The sequence below is a fragment of the Cricetulus griseus genome, chromosome 2 (assembly GCF_003668045.3).
Source record: "Cricetulus griseus strain 17A/GY chromosome 2, alternate assembly CriGri-PICRH-1.0, whole genome shotgun sequence".
Classification (NCBI taxonomy): Eukaryota; Metazoa; Chordata; class Mammalia; order Rodentia; family Cricetidae; genus Cricetulus; species Cricetulus griseus.
In genome coordinates, this window is record NC_048595.1 from 41361916 (window position 1) to 41374475 (window position 12560).

Sequence of the window (12560 nt, forward strand, 5' to 3'; positions counted from 1 at the left end):
TGGCTGCTCTTCCAGAGGACCCAAGTTCAATTCCCAGCACCCACATGGCAGCTCACAACTGTCTGTAACCCGTTTCAGGGAATCCAATACCCTTACACAGACATACATGCAGGCAAAACACCAATGTACATAATATACAAATAAATAATTCAAAAAGAAAAAAGGAGTTCAAGGTGATGGCTAGAGCACATAATGCTCCAGGCGTTGGTGGCGCACGCCTTTAATCCCAGCACTTGGGAGGCAGAGGCAGGCGGATCTGTGAGTTTGAGGCCAGCATAGGCTCCAAAGCTACACAGAGAAACCCTGTCTCCAAAAACCAAAAAAAAAAAAAAAAAAAAGAGCACATAATGCTCTTCCAGAGGAATCAGGTTCAAGTCCCAGCACCTACATCAACTGATTGACAACTAACTATAACTCTAGCTCCAGGAGAGCCAACACCATTGGCCTCTGAACAAAGGCATAAACACACAAACTCCTACACACATATATGCACATAAGTAAAAATAATTTTAAAAGCCAAGCGGTTGTGGTGCATGCCTTTAATCCCAGCACTCAGGAGACAGAGGCAGGTAGATCTCTGTGAGTTCAGAGACAAGTTCCATGACAACCAGGACTGCACAGAGACCCTGTTTCATAATAAAACAAAAATAGTAATAATAATATTTTAATAATGAAATGAAAGAGTTCTAGACCATTTTGAGTTACATAGTTCAATCAAAGCCAGTCTTCTCTATACAATGAGACCATCTTTAAAAAACCTAAATAAGTGTACAAGGCCAAAAGTGTAGCCCAGTGATAGAATACTTGTTCTTGTCCAGCATACACAAGGATAAGACAGATCCCTACTATCACATGTATGTGTATTCACAAACACCCAGTAAACTCATGTGTGCAGTCTTTTACCACAAAAAAAAAAAAAAGGTTTTGCTTATCACTTTGTTTTCAACTTTTTGAAATTAAAGTAGCTAAACCAGAAATAACCTATAGAACATTAATAGGAAAATCCTGACCAAAACGTAACTTGTGGAAAACACCATGTGTATTCATACTTACTCAACTCATCTGATGTATCTTCAATTCCTGAAGCACTGTCATCAGAATCACCAATATTATCTGTTCGTGTCTGTTGCTTCTGAGATGGTGATAAGTTTTCCAGAGTTGATTTTACTCCCTGTGGAGCTTCACTGTTCCTTTTGTCCACAGAAACAACAGAGCTTACAAGTTTTTTCCCAGTCTGTTGTGATTCTGTCTGTTTCATGCTTTCTTTCAACAGTAAACTGGGTTGGTTTTCTGGTTCTAGAGGTGAGCTGGATGTCTTTTGTAATTTCATCTGAGAAGTGGGTATATTTTCTTCTTTCTTCTGTGAATTAAGTGCTTTTTCTATTGTTGTTGCTGCTGCTGCTGTACAGGGTATTTTTTCTGCCTTTACTGGTAAATTAGGTGACTTTGGTAACTTTTCTGCTTTTGCCTGTAAACTAGGTGTTTTTTCTACTTTTGCCTGTGAAGATCCCTTCTGGGCTTTCATGGGTGAATTTGGTATCTTTTTTACTTTGCAATGACTTTGATCTCGAAGTACTAACCCCAAATCTTTAGGGCCTGGAACACTGGCAGCATTTATTTTACATGATTTAACTTCTGTTTTGTCTATACAAATATCATTTTGCTTGGTTTTTTTACTACTATTTCTATTCAGAGAGCTGGTCCCAATTTCTGTCATGGACTTATCATTTCTAGGTTTCAAGGTTTGATTAGTTATAATTTTAACTGCTTTGCTTTCTTCACAAATAATATTCTTCTTTGGTTCATGATTTTCGCTTTTAGAAGTCTTGGGCTCTTCCATTATTTGAAAATCTGGTTCTTTTCAATTGTGATACTGTAAAATGGCAGATCTCAGGTATATGAACTGCTCCAAATCTAGTTTAGGCAAGCAAACTATAGGATTTAAAAATAAAAACAAAAATCTGTTATTTAAAAATCAAAAACATTTGTAGTCATTAGTCAATTTTAAATAACTTTAAATTTGTTCTCAAAACTAAAGAAAAATTCTTCAGAAAGCTGTATGAAAAGAGCTTAAATTCTCATTTATCAAGAGGCAGGCAGATCTCTGTAAGCTCCAGGCCGGCCTAGTCAACATAACTAGTTCAAAGCTACCCAAGACTGCAAAGTGAGACTGTCTCAAAAAAAAAAAAAAACAAAAACAAAAAAAAACCAAGACACCCAGAAAAACAAACAAACAAACAAAATCCAGACTTTTTATAAAAACAAAGTTGCTTTCAATTGCCTAATGAGAATTTCCACTAGAAAATAAGTAAATATTCCCACAAAAATAAAACCTGGCCAGGCAGTGGTGGCACACGCTTTTAGCCCCAGCACTCAAGAGGCAGAGACAAAGATAGGTGGAATCTCTTAAGAGTTCAAGGCCAGCCTGGTTTACAAAGCAAGCTCCAGGACAGCTTGGACTACACAGAGAAACCCTGTCTTGAAAAACCAAAAGATAGGAAGTAGGGAAAGGGTGAAGGAGAGAGAGGGAGAGAAGTGAGGAGAGGGAGGGACGGAGGGGAGGGAGGGAGGGAGGGAGGGAAATAATATGCCTCCATCATAAGGAACTGGAGAACTGAAGAGCTGCAGAACTTCAATCTCTGTGCACAATAAGTAAAGTTATAGAACCCTCAGCTTTAAAAGTCTTTCGCCCACATGATTTCATCCTAAAATGCCTGTTTATAACAAAACCTATTCATACACAATTCTCTAAATATGAGAATCACCACTGAAGTAAAAAGTATAAATGAATAAATTCAAGTAAATAAATAAACTTTTAAATTCTATTATTATATATTTCCTAAAACCCAAATAATGAACACCACAAAGTACAATTTCTGCTTAAATCTATGGACTTTGGGTGATAACAGTGTTGGTGTAGAGTCATCAGTTACAATAAATTTATCACTCTAGTGCCAAGGGTTGATGGTAGGGGTAGGCTATAAACATGTGAGGACAAGGAATATGTGGGAATGGTTTTCTGCTCAATTTTGCTGTGACCCCAAGAAAGTGACAGTAAAAAAGAACACTGAAAACAATCAATCTATTTTTCTCTAAAAAATAGTCAATAGGAACAATTATACTGATGAAGAAACATTAAATTTAGAAGACTATTCACATGGTTAAAAAATGTTGCATTTTGTTATAGTATTTGTGTATCAGAAATACCTTACATATTACATTTTATAGAATTTTTTTAAATTCTTTACCTTGCCCAATTTGCCTTAAATAGATATATGCCGCTTAGCAAAGATTAATATATGAATAAAAACTAGAGTCTTCACCCAACAAAGGCAAATTCCAGGGAATTACAATATATTATTATCTTTGACTTTTACTAGGTAATATTACTAAATTATAAACCAGAGCAAGCAAGTCTAATCGTATAAGCATCCATCATATAACACAAAAGTATTACCTAAGACAAAAAGCTCAGAACATGAATCGATTTATTTGCAACTATACATATGCAAAACTATACACACAAAAAAGAAAACTTCAGTCTAAGTATGTTGCATTAAAGCATCTCACCAGGGCAGGAGAGATGGTCCAGTGGTTAAGAGCATTGACTGCTCTTCCAGAGGTCCTGAGTTCAATTCCCAGCAACCACATGGTGGCTCATAGCCATCTATAATGAGATCTGGTGCCCTCTTCTGGTGTGTAGGCATATATGGGGCAGAATGTTGTATACATAATAAATGAATCTTTACAAAAAAAAAAAAAAAAAAAGCATCTCACCAAACTATAACTAGAGTTTGTAACTCCAATTTGTAGAAAGTCCTCTACATGACCTGGCAGTGGTGGCGAAACTGGACACACACCTTTAATTCCAGCTCTCAGAAGTTTTGAACTCCCTGAGTTCAAAGCCAACCTGGCCTACATGAGTTCCCTAGTCATTGTAGTTACAGTGAAACCCTGCCTCAAGAATTGTTGCTTGATCCACTTATACTATCAATATCCATCATTATTTTTATTCTTTTATCTATGCATGAATCAAGGATAGACATAATCACAACCTCAAAGTTCTTCACTAGAGATCTTTGACATCCTTCCAACAATTTACATTACAAACTGTTTTAAAATGCATTTGCTTCTCATTTACTGACACCTCATACTTCTCTTAACAAGAATAAATTCAGATTATGCTCCTTCCTAAAAATACTATGGCTTTGTAGAATATGTCAATACTATCATAAAAATGAACATCCATTCACAGTAAGACAAGTATCTTCAACTCCATACCTCATGGTCAAGACAAGTCTCCTTATCACAATTATCATTCTGAATGGTTATATTCCCTCTTGTATGTGTCTAAACTCATACTGATTGAGTTATTGGTTGCACAAGATGACTTATTTTTGCACCTGTCTTTCAAGCCTTTATCTACCAGTTGAACAAAAACAGCTATCGTTGTTTTTTAAAAATATTAGGCTCTGGAACTAGAGATGGCTCAGCTGTTAAAAGCACTAGCTGCACTGGGTGGTGGTGCATGCCTTTAATCCCAGCCATATCAGCCTGGTCTACAGAGTGAGTTCCAGGACAGTTGGAGATAACATGAGACCCTATCTCAGAAAAAAAAAAACAAACAAAAAACCAACAACAGCAAAGAGCAGTAGCTCTTTCAGAAGACTCAGGTTGAATTCCCAGAACTCAAATGATGGCTCTCACAACTGTCTATAACTCAAGTTCCTAAGGATCTATCACTCACTCCTGGCCTCTGAGCACACTGGGCACACCAGGCAGACACACAGCTCAAATACATACATACAGGCAAAACACTCATACACAGAAAATAAAACAAAAATAAATTTCCTTAAATACATTTACTAGTGCTGGGCATTGGTGGCGCATGCCTTTAATCCCAGCACTCTGGAGGCAGAGGCAGGTAGATCTCTGTGAGTTTGAGGTCAGCCTGGTCTACAGAGCAAGAGCCAAGATAGGCTCCAAAGCTACACAGAGAAACCCTGTCTCGAAAAACAAAATAAACAAATGTGTGTGTGTTGGGAGGACACCCATGCCACAGTGTGTAGGTGAAGGTCAGAGGACAACTCTATGGAATCAATTCTTTCTCTTCTTTATGTAGATTCAAAGGATCAAACTCAGTTCACTAAGCTTCATGGCAAGTTACCCTTTGAGCCATCTTGCCTGTTCTTAAACTTCCTTTTTAATATTTTCTGGCAGATCTACAATAAGTTAAAATTGTGAAAAAAAATACTTTTACTTCTGGGTTTGGTGTTTTCGAATTTGCTTAATAAACCCATTTTGCATTTCCTGTCCTTGAACTGCTAAAAATTTGCCAAAGGCTAGACACATGACTCACAGGTTTAGAGAATGCACTGCCCTTACAGAGGACCAATCTTCAATTCCCAGAATCTAAGTTAGGTGGCTCCCTATCACCTATAATTCCAGTGCCAGAGGATCCAAAAGCTCTGGCCTCCATGGGCACCAGCACTCACATGCACACACCCACCCACACACACACAAAATTTAAGCTGCCTAAATAAATGGCTCTTCCTAAAATATTACAAAAACTGACATGTTTTATTTTAAAAAGAAAAATGAGCCAATGAGATGACTCAGCTGATAAGGGAATTTGCTGCAAAGTCCAACACCCTGAGTTCAGCCCCTTAGTGCTCACATAGTGGAAGATGTACTCTCTGCCCTCCACATACACACACATGCCCCACCACACACACAAAGACTGACACACATACAAAATAAATGTAAAAAAAGAAAAATAGGCTGTATTTTTTAAAGTTTTATTTTAACTCATCTAGTAACCAAAATGTTTTAAATTTTCTAGTGGTGTTCTATTAGTCTTTAATAATTTATAGACGACATCTTACTGATAAGAACTGAAATTTCCAGAAAAAAATAAAAGTTGCACCTATGTTAAAGATTTACAAGGCACACTGAATTAGAATGTTCAGGACTAGAGAAAGCCAAATACCTCGGACTATTTTAAGTCCCCTGTTGCCCAGCCTTATGACTATCAGAATGTAAAAGAGATCCCAAGTTTCTACCACCAATAGGCTAAAATATCAGATAGCATCTGATGTCTATAGCAGAGGTTTCCCTGCTCTACAGTAATCTACCTAATATGCCGTTTCCAACAAAAAGGTGCCTTGGTTTATGACTTTCTTTGTTCTGTTAAATAACACATGCTAAATAAATAAATGCAAAAATCTCATTTTTCTGTTACCACACTGGAAAATGGTATTAAGAAACCTAAATCTGTGTTCTTGGGCCATAGTCACTCACATTTGACTCCAGAATAAATTATCACATTCCTTTTGAGGTGAAGCCAGTTTTTGTACATTGACAAAAAAAAAAGCCATAAACAATAAAGACTTTATATAATATTAGAGCACAATTTTGTTGATTAACTTCATTGAAAAAAACAAAAAAGCTGAGGGAGAGGCAACTATGAAGACAGTTCAGTGAGTAAGTGCCTAAAAGGAAAGCCCAAGACCAGAGTTCAGACCCCTAGAACCCATGACAATGTTAGAGATACAGAAACCAACCTGTAGTCCCAGCCCTTGGAAGGTAGAGACAAAGGATCCTAGAGCAACCTAGCTAAGTAGATTAGCCATATTAGTGGGCTTCAGACACATCAAGAAACCCTACCTTAACTGGGCAGATGGAAGTGACTGTGTTGACAACTGAATTACAGGCTACTCTTGTTAAACAGTGGAAATGAAGATGGCTGGCTTTTATTTAAATTCTCTTAAAGCTGACAGATTAAGTTTACCTAGAGAGAAATTTCTAGGTAGCAAAGCACTCAGACAGTGGCCCATGCATTATTGGCTGCTTTTAACCGCATTTTACAGTGAGGAGCGAGAACCAAGAGAAACAGAGCAGAATGATTTGGGGAACTTGAGTTTGGAAGTGGGGGAGAGGCTAAAGGTGATACCATTAAAGGTACAATTGTTAAAGAGATTAGAATCTGTCAAACTTCCATAGGAAATGGTTTAAATGGAAAAGATTTACTCAGTTTCAGAGATTTCAGTCTACTGTCATTTTGGTTCTATTACTGCAGGCTGAGGTAAAGCATAGCATCATACAGAAAATAATGTTGTAAAACTGAGGTGCCAAGCAGAAAAAGGCAGAAGGAAGCTAAGGCACGACACACCTTTCAAAGACATGTTCCAAATGACCTACTTCCTCTAATCATGCCCTATCTCCAGCTACCCATTTAGTATTAATTCAACAACGAATTAACCCACTAATGAAACTAGGCCCCTTATGATCCAACCACCCTTCACCACCAGTTGGGAAACAGGCCTTCAATAACATGAGTCTTTTCCGAGTTTTGGGGATTATGGAGGCTGCCACTGAGATTTCAAAGTAAAGTCTAAAAGACCAAGCAACGTATGGCAAGCTTCGAGTCACTATGAGCAACACCTGACAGGACAATCATGGAGCTGTTAATTAAAGCTAAAGCTGCAATGGAAACCCAAAAAGTTAAAGAGATACCAGGACAAACAAACTGTCTGCCAACTGAAGCTACAGATTACTGACAGCCAACCCAAGAAAGCTGCCATGCGGACTACAACTAGCAAGGCTGTAGGCAGGAATAGATGGCCCAAACCATTGGAAACCCTGAACTTCACAATGCCTAGGATGCCACACACAAAGCATCAGGATTTAATGTTTACCCTACTTGGTTTGGTCTTGCTTTGGTCCTAAACCATGGCTGTCCTGGACTAGCTCTGTAGACCAGGATGGCCTCAAACTCAGAGATCTGCTTGCCTCTGCCTCCCAAGTGCTGGTATTAAAGGTATGTACCACCATGACTGGAGAAAATAAATCTCTCTAACCCTGGAACACAATGCTACAGTTTAAATTTCCCCTAAAGGCCTGTACATTAAAGACTTGTTACTCTCTAGCTTAATGCTATTGGAAGGTAGTAGAAACAATTTTAAGAGGCAAAACCTAATGAGAAGTCTTCTAATCACTATGTGGTTCTTAAAGAAAAGGTAAGGCAGGGCAGTGGTGGTGCATGCCTTTAGTCCCAGCACTCAAGAGACAGAGGTAGGCAGATCTCTGTGAGTTCGAGACCAGCCTGGTCTACAAGAGCTAGTTCCAGGACAGCTTCCAAAGCCACAGAGAAAAAAGAAAAAGAGCACCTTCCTTCTCATACTATGAAGTTTTATAGCATACTGTTGATATGGTATGCTGTCTCTCCATAGGCTCAGAAGCAACAGACCAAGAACTGAAACTCTAAAGCTATGAGCTAAAATATTTCTTCTTCTAAATTAATTATTTCAGGTATTTGTTCTAATACAGAGAAATGAATTAACACTATACAAATCTAGCAATTTCACTCCTGGGTCTATACCCAAAAGAACCAAAAGCAAAGAAAGGTCTCTCTAGAAGATACATCTGAATTCCCATGTGGCATTATTCACTACAGTTAAATCATGAAAGCAACACAAGTATGAACAGATGAGTAGTGGCACACACCTTTAATCACAGCACTCAGGAGGCAGAAACAAGCAAGTTTCTGTGAGTTTGAGGCCAGCCTGGTCTACAGAGAGAGTTCCAGGACAGCCAGGACTACACAGAAACGCCCTGTCTTGAAAAAAAGAAAGAAAAGGAAAACCTATGTAATGGTATATAACTCAGCCTTAAAGGATGAGGCAAGCAAGATAGAGTTCAGCAGGCAAAGGTCCTTGCCACCAAGCCTGACGATCTTGAGTTCAATCCCTAGAACTCACATGGTGAAAAGTGAGAATAGACTCCTACAAGTTGTCAAAGGACAAAAAAAAAAAAGGACAACTTGTAGGACCCACACACATCTACAATACTAAATAAACATAAAAACAAAGAGGGCTGGAGAGATGGCTCAGGGGCTAAGAGCACTTACTGTTCTTCCAGAGAACCTGAGTTCAATACCCCACACCCATATCAGTCATTTTACAACTAACTGTCTGTAACTCCACCTCCAAGGGATCTGGCTTCCAAAAACATCTGTATACATGTGGTGCACACACACAGACACCTAAATAAAAAAATAAAAACAAAATAAAAACATTAAAAACTAGGAAATTCTGCACTATCCTATAATGTGGATTAAGTTTGACCATTCTATGCTAAGAAAATAAGCCAGTCACAAACACACTTACACTTATGATTCCATGCCTATGAAGTAGTAAAAAAATAACAAAATGGTGGTAAGAGAAGGAAAAAAAAAGAAGTAATTTTCTTGTTTTGGGGGTTTGGGGGTTTTCCTGGGGGGGGGTGTTGTTGTTGTTTTTTCTGAGACAGGATTTCTCTATGTAGCCTTGGCTGTCTTGGAACTAGCTCTGTAAACAAGGCTGGACTCAAACTCTGTCTCCTGAGTGCTGGAATTAAAGGAGTGAGCTACCACTGCCCAGCTGAAGTAATTTTCTAATGAGAATAGTTTCCCATTTTATAGAATGAAAAACATTCTAGAGTTAGATATAGTGATGACAGTACCATAATATTAATGACTAAATACCATAAACTATTAACTAACTCAGGTCACCCTCAACTACACAGCATGTTTAAGCCAGTCAGGGCTAGATGAGAACCTGTATTTTTTTTAATCAATTAATTTTACAAAGATCTCAAATTTTATGACTGCTTTTTTTACCATCTCAAATTTTTTTACATTGTACAATTTACCCCATTTGTTAAAGAAAATAAAGACTATAAAATTAAATACCTAAAAAAAAAAAAAAAGAATTTACCATCCAGATTATATAAAGAATCCTTGAGGCTAGAGAGATGACTCAGCTGCTAATAAGACCCTTGCTATTCTTACAAAGGACCTAGGTTCAGTTCCCAGAACCCACATAGTGGCTCATAACCAACTGGAACTCTAGCTTCAGGGAATCCAATGCACCCTTCCAGCCTCCACAGGCTCCTACATGCGACCATACAGTCTATAACTGGAGCTGGAGAAATAGATGGCTTAGCTGTTTAAAGCACTTGCATTTCTTCCAGAGTATCTAAATTCAGTTCCCATCACCCATGTATGGAAATGCCAACTCTAAGCCTAGGGAATCCAAAGCCCTTCTGGACAGACAGGCAAACAAAAGCACGCACATACATACATACATACATACATACATACATACATACATACATACATGATCACACACACACACAAATAAATCTTTTTAAAAGTGAGTCTATAGCCGGGTGTGGTGGTACACACCTTTAATCCCAGAACTGGAATCAGAGCTCTGGAGGCAGAGGCAGGTGGGCAGGTGGATCTCTATTAGAGGCCAGCCTGGGCTAAAACCAAGTTCCAGGATAGCCAGGGATACACAGAGAAACACTGTCTCTAAAAATCAAACAGGAAAGGACAGGAAAGGAGAGGGAGTGGAGGGGAGAAGGGAAGGAGAAGGGGGGGGGAAGAGGAGGAGAGGGAGGACAATATCAAGTGACAATAAGGATGTGGAGAATCTGAAACCCCACACACATTGCTCCACTCAACTTAAACCAGGAGTTCCTAATAAAATTGAACATATCAAAATGTTCAGAAACTTCACTCTTAAATGTACAGGCAAGAGAAACCAAGCCTACAGTGATTGGAAAAAAAAAAAAAAAAAAAAAAAAAAAAAACTGGAAATCATCCAAAGGTCCATCAATAATGACAATACTATTTCTGCATAAAGAGGGATAAAGGAGCTGCCTACATGAAAATGTATGGACAAACCTTAAAAACATTAAGCTTGGTGGAAAAGTATACACATACACTGTATAACTGCAGTTATATAAAATGCCAAGAACAGGCAATCTCCAGAGAAAGTTTAGTGGTCACCAAAGGTATAAGAGGCAGAAATGAGAAGTAACTATTAATGAGTAGCGTTTCTTTCTGAGAATAAAAAAATTAGGGAATAAAATGCTTGTAATGGTTATACAACCTTATGACTATACTAAATTGGGTATTACATTAACCTGTAGGGGTTTAAAAGATTTAGTGTATGTGTATGCCACCATCACTCAGCTGAATTGGATTTATAAAAGGTGAATGTTATGGTACTATGAATATATCAAGAAAAGGGGGGAGTGCATTCCACTAGTCTTCAGAGCACAGAATTTCATATATCGTGTAGATTACAGATGAAAAAAGGAGGAAAAAAACACTACATCAGTATTATCACAAAATCAGTTTCAGGGGTAGGCAAGATAACTTAAATGGTAAAGGTGTTTGCTGCCAAGCCAAAGACCTGAGTTCAGTCCCTTGGCCCCACATAATGGAAGTAGACCACCAACTTACACAAGTTATCCTCTGACCTCCACACATGCATTAGAGCAGGTACACACAATACATAAATAATTTTTAAGAACAGTTTGGCTCTAAGACCCTTCACAAGATGTGTCCATAGTAACACTTTGATGGTTCAGGAGGTAAAGATGCTTGCCTCCAAGCTTAACAACCTGAGTTCAATCCCCAGAACCCACATAGTGGAAGGCAAGAATTGATACCCACAAGCTGTCCTTTAACCTACACTATACACACACACAAATTCTTTATAAATGAAAGCTAGCCAGGCATATAAAATTTTTAAAAGCTATGAAGAAAAACAAAAATGTGGGGCTGAAGTGATAGCTCAGTTCCCAGCATCTATGCCATGTGGCTTATAACTGCCTGTAACTTAAGTTCCAAGGAATCTGAAGCCCTCTTGTGGCATCCTCAGGTACCCACATTTATGTGCACATATGCACAGAGATACATACAAATTCAAAATAAAATAAAACTGCTGGCTATGGTAGTACATGCCTTTAATCCCAGCATTCTGGAGGCAGAGGCAGAGGCAGAGAGAGGTGGATCTCTGAATTTGAGGTTGGGATACACATTGAGATCCTGTCTAAAAAAAGAAAGAAAGAAAATAAATGAATCTTTTTAAGTGTCCATAGTTTGATTACAATTGAGTACTCTAAATCTATGAATGACTGGCACTTAATAGTTAATAAGTAGCTGATTTGAATAATTGAAATCATTTAAATTACAAAGGCTAACAGATAAAATTCAATTAGGTTTATCTATACTATATAATTCATACTTTCTGTACATACAAAATATTATTGAATATTTTCTATGTACTATACAAAATACACTTGACACACTACATCTGATACTCATAACGTGGTGTACTGGTGAGGCACTCTAACTCTAGGACAATCGCAGATGAAATCCCAACTCTACTGCAAACTATAATCCCTTTCCTTACCTGTATATGAGAAATGTGAGGACAAGTTAATTTTCTAAAATCCTGAGACGGTTATATGTACAAAGTACTATGAACTCTTACTCTATATAAAGTACCAATTTAAAATTATGAGACTTATGTAATTCATAGAAAATATCATTTGCTTTTTCCTTCAGTGAAAGGAACTAAACTCAGAGTCTTACATATGACTCTTTTTTTTTTTAAGATTTTATTTATGTTATGCATACAACATTCTGCTTCCATGTATGTCTGCACACCAGAAGAGGGCACCAGATCTCACTACAGATGGTTGTGAGCCACCATGTGGTTGCT

General features: G+C 37.9%; 1 protein-coding gene across 7 annotated transcripts in view; it reads right to left on the reverse strand.

The window, feature by feature from the left end:
• The window catches only part of Tut4 (terminal uridylyl transferase 4), a 117781-nt gene that overhangs the window by 100983 nt on the left and 4238 nt on the right, over positions 1-12560 (reverse strand). For 6 of the 7 annotated variants that reach the window (XM_027402424.2, XM_027402421.2, XM_027402422.2 and 3 more), the window contains exon 2: positions 1054-1932. The exons of the other annotated variant lie outside the window; for it this stretch is intronic. In XM_027402424.2, the coding sequence (XP_027258225.1) occupies positions 1054-1840 (787 nt within the window). In that variant the 5' untranslated portion in view covers positions 1841-1932. The remainder of the gene's footprint in view (positions 1-1053; positions 1933-12560) is intronic. 7 annotated transcript variants of the gene reach the window in all.